This window comes from Dipteris shenzhenensis, chromosome 3 (genome assembly GCF_047967505.1).
Source record: "Dipteris shenzhenensis isolate YYH24624 ecotype China chromosome 3, Dip_SZ_1.0, whole genome shotgun sequence".
Classification (NCBI taxonomy): Eukaryota; Viridiplantae; Streptophyta; class Polypodiopsida; order Gleicheniales; family Dipteridaceae; genus Dipteris; species Dipteris shenzhenensis.
The window spans coordinates 14,386,340-14,393,989 of record NC_141598.1 but is presented as its reverse complement, the minus strand read 5'-3'; the positions used below and the strand labels follow the sequence as shown (position 1 = coordinate 14,393,989).

General features: G+C 42.6%; 1 protein-coding gene across 1 annotated transcript; it reads right to left on the bottom strand.

Moving 5' to 3' along the window:
* Positions 1-320: 320 nt before the first annotated feature.
* Positions 321-3,153, bottom strand: LOC147903404 (uncharacterized). The gene is made up of 2 exons (XM_087398800.1): positions 3,018-3,153; positions 321-2,895 (listed from the first exon to the last, which is right to left on the bottom strand). Exon 2 carries the CDS (start codon positions 2,892-2,894, stop codon positions 384-386), a length of 2,511 nt encoding a protein of 836 aa, XP_087254926.1. The 5' UTR covers position 2,895; positions 3,018-3,153; the 3' UTR covers positions 321-383.
* Positions 3,154-7,650: the final 4,497 nt, after the last annotated feature.

Sequence of the window (7,650 nt, the reverse complement as noted above, 5' to 3'; positions counted from 1 at the left end):
TGCCACAGACAACTCAGGCAAAATTGTTATCCAAAAACCCTTAGATTCTGAGCAGCCTTCCAGACATTTTTCCGTAAATTTGAATCATCAGCTAGAGAGTTCCATTCCACAGAGGTCACTCCTAACTGCACCAAAAAAATTGACCACTGTGAATTTGTAATTACAAAGCATATCCCCTGCTCACATAAATCGTGGTCAAATTCATTGAACAGACTTGGTAAGCAAGATGCAGCTTTGAGGCTTGCTGGATGAATTTCAAAAACTACTAATCACGTTGACTGGAAGTGCAACATTATCGCTATCACATTTCCACAAAAATGTTAGAAAATACAATTGTCCCACCATGATATTCTGTGGTCCTCAAATTTCATAGTTTCATCTCATTAAACAGGCTGCATGCACAATGGTGTGGATTTACTGATTTCAATGCCAGAGCTGCATCCCATTGTCAGCATGTCAGACCAGCTCTTTACTGGATCTGTTGCCGAGCTGAAATTGTGAGCTGCTTTTTTAGAGGCTTTGAGGATTGATCGCCTGCTCAGGTAGATATGATGATGTTCACATAAATTAAAACCATGTTTAGCTTGGCAAGAACATTGCCAGCCCTTTCCATCTGTTCGCTGGCACCTCTTCGATTGTTGCTGATCTGCTTCATTCTGGTCTTGCTCTCTCTGTACAACAAACTTTTGCTGCTCATTGACTAAAATCCTTTCTTTTGAGCGTCGCCCGTGATGGTGCTCACAATAAATGTATCCAGCCTTGCATTGCTGGGGACACTGCCACCCCTTTCCATCTCTCCTATGACACCGTTCTGACTGTTGCTTATCCTTGTGTTGTCCATCTGTGCTTTGTTCTACATAATTACTGCCATTTGATGCAGGCAGAGACTTCCCTAAATGAAAGTCTTCTACTGCCTTTACTTGATTTCCCCCTTTCTCTTCGGTAATTTGATCATTCTGGCTTGTCTGTGCCTTTGACTTCATACTCTCAACTGCAGATTGATTTAAATCTACAGCCACCTGCAGCACTCGCCTCATGGTCGAGTGCACATTCATGCACCTTGCTGAAACTGGCTTGCTTAGCTCTTTCTGTAAAACACATTTTTCTTGCCCATTGACAAGAGCCCTTTCTTTGGAGCGCCGCCCTTGATGGTGTGCACAATAAATGAATCCAGGCTTGCATTGCCGAGAACACTGCCACCCCTTGCCATCTCTCCTGTGACATCGTTCTAATTGCTGTTCATCCTTATCTTGTGTATCTTTGTTTGCTTCCACATGGCAGCCATTTGATGCAGTCAGAGACCTCTGCAGACAAAAGCCTTCTAGTACCTTTATTTCTTGATTTGCAGCTCTTTCTTCTGTAATTTGACCATCCGGGTCGCACTTGGCATCTACCTCCTTGTCTGCAGACTGCGAAACTTCTACAGCTATCTGCAGCGCCTCCTTCACCTTCATATGTCCATTCTGGTTAGATTTTCCTTTCCATCTATATGATGCAACCATATGCCAAGCAACAGGATGTGCCGCTGAAACCAGAAGCTCCTGTTTCAATTCTTGAGATGCTATTAACTGCCCATCCCCACTACCCTTCTTTGCCCTATAATCTGCTGTCTGAGGTCTGTCTACTCCATGTGGAATATGCAGCTCTTGCCTTGATTCTCCCAAGACTAGGACTGATGGATGTCCATGTCCATTTTCGATTTCTTTCTCCTTTGAGACAACCTGAGAACTGCCTACAGCACATGCATGTGACCCTTGCAATTCTTGATTTGCCTCTTTTACAACACTTATTTGCTCATGCACGCTGCCGTTGACATTTTCCTTGTCATGAATAACTCCACTGTCCAAGGCCCATGCTTTTGGCACTTGTAGCTGTTGCTCGGTTGATTCCTTATTTGTGCAGCAAACTGGAGAAGTGTGCACAGCACATGTGCCTGACCCCTGCAAATCATGCTCTGCTTCTCTTGCAGCTGTATGCTGTTCATGCAAGCTGCCTTTGACATTGTTTGAAGCGCACACTACCGACAGCTGCACCTGTTGTTTTGTAGCGAGCCCATTGCCGTTTGCCTTCGCCCTCTTCCTCCGTCCCTGATGATGCTCACAGTATATAGAGTCTACTTTAACTTGGTTGGAGCACTGCCAACGCTTTCCATCATTTCTATGACACCGGTCGCGCTTTGGTTCCTCTCGCTCTTGAGAATGTGAATGTTCGCTTTTTTGTCCTAACAAGCTATTGGGCATAATCTGAGGCTCTTCTTCAATTCCTGATATTTCGGATTTCTGGTCCAAGTTAGTAGGATGAGAAATTTCCCCCGGAAATTGTCCCTTAATCTTTGCCTTTCTCCAACGCTGACGATGGTGCTCGCAGTAGAGAAAACCCACCTCAGTCTGTTGAGAGCACCGCCAGTGCTTTCCATCTGTCTTACGACATTGTTGACCTTTGTCGTCCTTTCCCTGACATCTGAATTCACCGGAAGAGTCGACAACAGATTTTTGAGTCGATTGTTTTGAGAAAATACCTGGAGTTGGTGGTTTCTTACATGGATTTTTCGTGAAATACTTTTCTCGTTCTGCATGCTTTCGCGGAACAGCATTGATATTTAGGTTTTTGAGTTCCAGCTGACGGTTACTCTTCAAAATGAACCTTCCACTGTTGACCTCTTTAAAATCAGGGCACCTTTTTAAGGCTATCTTTACTTGAACTGCTCGTGGACAGCTTTTTGAATTCAGCACCTTGGAATAGCCCTGTCTGAGCAATTTCCTCAACGCCTCACAAACCGTGACACCGCGACCGCCCGATTGCAAGAGCACAAGAAATAGAGCTGTTGATAATGGCGAATGAGCCCACTCTTGTGATGAATTGGCGGGCTCTTTATCGGCAGGGGGTGCGTCCATGCTGTAAAAATCAAACATCGATCGGATTTGGTTGATGTGGTGGTGAAATGGAAGGAAGAAGGAGCAGAGAATGAATCATTTGCGAAAAATTCTACAGCGATCAGATCCATGACTACAAAATACCTGAAGATTTGAGGCAAAGAAACGTCGAATTGTCTACATTTTCCGTCGTGGTATCAAGACATAAGAAATCGTGGAGCGCGCAAATGCAAATCTGCCCAGAATACTGCGACAAAGCTCTTGATGATGATGATGTGGCTGATTCGTGGTTCAAAGGACTTACTCGAGTTAAGTATTTATGCAACTAGGGAGTAGCTGCCAATGCCAACTTGCAAGAAACACTCTCGTGTGCAGCGAGAGCTCAAGTGTTCGCCCACCTGAGCGACTGCCCCTGTTCATTCCCCTCGGAAAAGGTTACCTCTTGCCTGTAAGCATAGGCCACCCGTGGACAGTGCGCCCCTTCGCCATGTGTATAAGAGCGGGAGAAAGGGGGGGGGGGGCGGACTCGCTAGAGCTCAACAGAAATCGGCAATGAATAGGATGGTCAATTAGGGGTGTAGTTTTCTTCATGGGAGAAATATATATGAAGCAGGTTTGTTGTCTATTGATTTTGCACTTCCACAAAATCAACAGTTTGTACTTCTCAACCTAGACTTGGAGATCGCCTATGATTGAGTCAGTTGTTGGGAGTTTATGCCTAAGGTAACGCATAAGCTTGGCTTTGGCCAAGGTTTCTCCAACATGACCTCCACATTACTTGTGAATGCTTTTGCTACTATTTCTATTAATGGCTATTTCTACGACAAGTTCACGCCATAGTGTTCAGTCTGACAAGATTGCCCATTAGTGCCACTTCTATTTGCAATAGTCATGGAACCTCTTCTACAACAACTAGAGGGCAACTAGATCACCATTTAGCAAGGGGTGCATCGTGTGGTTTGAGGTTGCCTAGTGATTCGCATTTTTCTTATCAATTCTGCATGATGATAAATCCACACTATTGGTTGTTGAGTGCCTCTACATGGTTCGACTCCTGCAACACTTTTTTGGACAATATCTGACTCACGCACTAATGCCAAAACCATCGTTTTTCTTTGGGCTAGGGGATCACCAAAATCGCTCTCCTTTTATGGCTTCACACGGATACATTTTTAGGTACTAGAGGTGTCCACTTGGCACAGGAGTTTCCATGAAGTAGAGGATGGACTGGTGTTTGCAAAAAATTTAGATCACATTTCAAACGTGGAGAGATAAGCCTAGGCCGAGCTACTATGTTAAAGCACATTTTAGCTCCCACGATGCTTTATGTATCCAGTATATTGCCGTTCTCTCAGAGCTGTCTACCTGTAGTGGACAAGTTGTCTCCAAATTTTCTATGGAAAAAGCAATGGCATTCGTTCTCCTGGACATTGGCAACAATACCCAAAAGTCTTGGATTGGAGTATTTGAAGAGCAAATGTGAATGTCTATGTTGCAAATGGTTCATAAGGCTTCATTTCTTCGCACCCTTGGAAGTTATTGCACTCCACCTCATCGAACTGCATGGTGTATTGGGAAATTCTAGAGGGAGTGCCACTTGGCAAGAACTACTCTTGTCTGGCTTTCCAAATTAGGGTAGACATTCTTAACAAACCCATATCGATCTGGCAAACTGGGCTCTACGACTACTACTGGACAAGCACACAAATAGGTTAGGATCTCTGGGCTTGAACATCTAGATAAGCACATGGCCCTATGTTAAACAAGTTACTCCCACACAAATCAGCCCATGGTTATCTCGTACACCAAATGAGTGTATGTGGCTTTGCCTATGGGATCGACAGAGATGTAAGTGGAGAACCGTGTAAGAGCTCTTTGCCCTTTTTCAATTGCTTACAAGAGAATAAATATTTCTTGCGAAAGTTTTCAAGACTATGACCAACTTGGCCAACATAGTCTAGAGCCTTTGAGGTTGATGGATTTACATAGCTGGGTGAATGCAAATGATAAGAATCTCTTCTGTTTGACACTTTGGGACTTCCCTACAATAGGTTTGCCAAACGCGCCTTTGATTGTACAAGCTATGTGGGAGAAATATGCCCCTCTTACTCTTGCAGTATGTAGGCAATGTAGCTCAGTAGAGTATGGCATTCCATGCCCTCTCATAGGCTTAATTTTATGCTTTGGAGGCTGCTACTCTATAAGCTCTCAACTAGACATGTTATGTAAATGGAAGTGCATTTCATTGGTTTGTTCGTAATGCAATGTTGCTGTTTGACTCAAATTTTCACCTTTATTGGAGCTGTGTGCTCATGAATTCCTTACAAAGGTCCATTCACATGCAGTTGGCTAAAGCTCACATTTCTATCACGGTCAAGTGGAAACATGTTTTATGGGGAGATAAAGGCTCTTTGAATGACATCCAACGTAGTGTATGGAACTTTATACATGCTGCCATAATTCATCTTCTATGGAAGTACAGGAATGCAGATGTTTTTTAGCATAGTAAGTTACAAGAGGATATTTACTGGAGATTGCAGTCGAAAATATTAGATTTATTGGGTTTTTTGTGGAGTAGAAAAGTAGGTATTCAGGTGGCTTTCAAACCACTTAAGGCCTTAGCATGAGCTGAATAAGCTATACATTTTTCTTTTGTCTTCTTTTCTTTTTAAATACAATCTTTGTCTCTCATCGCAAAACAAAAAAAAAGACCTCTCAGCCTTGCAAATGATTACAATCAATTATTTGAGTGTGAAGAAGATTCTCTAAGGCTACACGGAGATCACGAGGACAACCATCCTCCCAAAAGGTGGCTTGGCTACCACCTCATCGTGTTCACACCAGTATGGTCCCAAATTTGTCATAAATGCAAATTGGGTCTTCTTGGTTATTGGAGATTGGTATTAGATGATTCCCAGTGGTTTGGGTTTCACAGTTGACAACTGAATGCCCACACAAAATTGGTATTTTTGGAGGATGCTTGGGTAGTTGGCTAGTGCTTGGCTAGGGCATGGTGCTAGTCAAACCTCCTACCACCAAACATCTCTTGTCTCAAACAAAATTGTGACAAGGCATTTTTGCATCCTTCACCCAACCTGAAACCAACCTAAAACTCCATGCTAGAGCAAAGAAAGCCCCCAAAACAAGTTCCACATTCTTGATCAAGAGAAGTAACTATTTGGGGATTCAACTTCGGCCAAGGGAGAATTCGCAAAACTAAAGGATGAAACAGAAAAATGGAGCTCCCCATTGAAGGATGAAAGGAGTCAATAATTGAAGAACATGGCAAAGTGGGGAGCAGCTCAAACCTACCCATCAATATCGAGTTCAAGATGCCTAGTCCATAGGCAGCACGGATGCATCATGTGTCAAGGTCACCAAGACCTTGTGCATCAATTAGCAGATGAAGAAGCTAAGTGCTATAGTTGTTAGGTGACAAAGGGAGCGATGGTACACAATGAAGCAAGTTAGAGGTTCGTGGTGAGCATAGATGCCAAGAAGGGCACTCTAACATTAACTAGCAATGCACCATTATGTTAACTAATGATAAATCAAACCACTAGTCCGAGAATGCCACCAAAGTCTATGCACAAAGGATTTCATGGGTGAAGTTTGTCAACTTGGATAGATATACAGTTATGGCACCTACCCTTCTGACAGAGGAGGTGTGAACCACTGTAAATGTGATGGGTGGTGCCCACCACCAATGCAAGTTAGGAGTATTGTATGTAAGGTATTAGAGTCCTAGAAATCAGGGTCATTCTTGCAACATAGGCAAACTCATGAGTGTGGAGTGCAGTGCAAAGCTATTTGGATTTGAGTTGATTTGGCCAAGTAATAGAAAGTGTTCTTCAGGTAATCATTCCTTCTCATTCTCTTTCAATATTTTCTTTGCTATGAGTTTTTTGTTTCCCCATGATGCGTAACATTCATTCGATTTGCATTTCCTTGATGCTCTTCTCATTATCTGGAAGGCAATCGCTAGGACATGTGGGGGAGAATTGTCTTCAAAAAGAGTTTCGACCACCTAGAATAGGGATCTCTGTACCTTAAAACAAGTCCATGTGATTGAACTAGAGTGGCTATCAAATGTAAACCCTAGGTTGCCTTTAGTAGGAGCTTTACTCAATCCTAGGTGTGAGCACCAACTCAAGCCATAGTTGATGAAGAGTATTATCAGAAATTAAGCAGAGGACCAAACGATAGTGAGTATCTTAATCATTTGTTCAATCATGTCCATAGCACCTCCATTGCCAAGAGGTTAAACATGATCAAGAGGTAGTATCTCCACACAATATCCTAACTAAGGTTTTCAATCCAAGTTTCTTACAACCTAAATATTGAAGGTTGTTATATTTAAAGTATAAAATTGAGGCCTATGATTTGTTGACTCACTTGGTAATGTGAGACCCCATATTAACTTTGTCGCAATTATTGACAATATTCTCCAAATGTCAAAGAGTGTTAGACTCCACTTTAGTGAATATAAAGGAAGTAGAGCATCGATTATTATTTGTATTACTCCAAGCCCAAGACATTAGGGAATCCACCATGAAGTTGACATTGATGGTTATATAGTGAGAGCAGATTGGGTATTATTAGGAAGGCGAGGATAGTTGTGGGTGGTCTAACTATCAATGATTACATCATGTTACATACTTTAGCAACACAAATGTATATCTACTACTAGCGGGTAGAACTTGGTTGGCTATAGCTAGGACAATTCATCATTAGCATGTGGGAAAATACAGTCTAGAGATGTGGAGCATGACATGAA

What these genes read in the sequence shown, in the direction of transcription:
- LOC147903404 (XM_087398800.1), bottom strand. Translation starts at nt 2,894, where the DNA reads ATGGACGCACCCCCTGCCGATAAAGAGCCCGCCAATTCATCACAAGAG.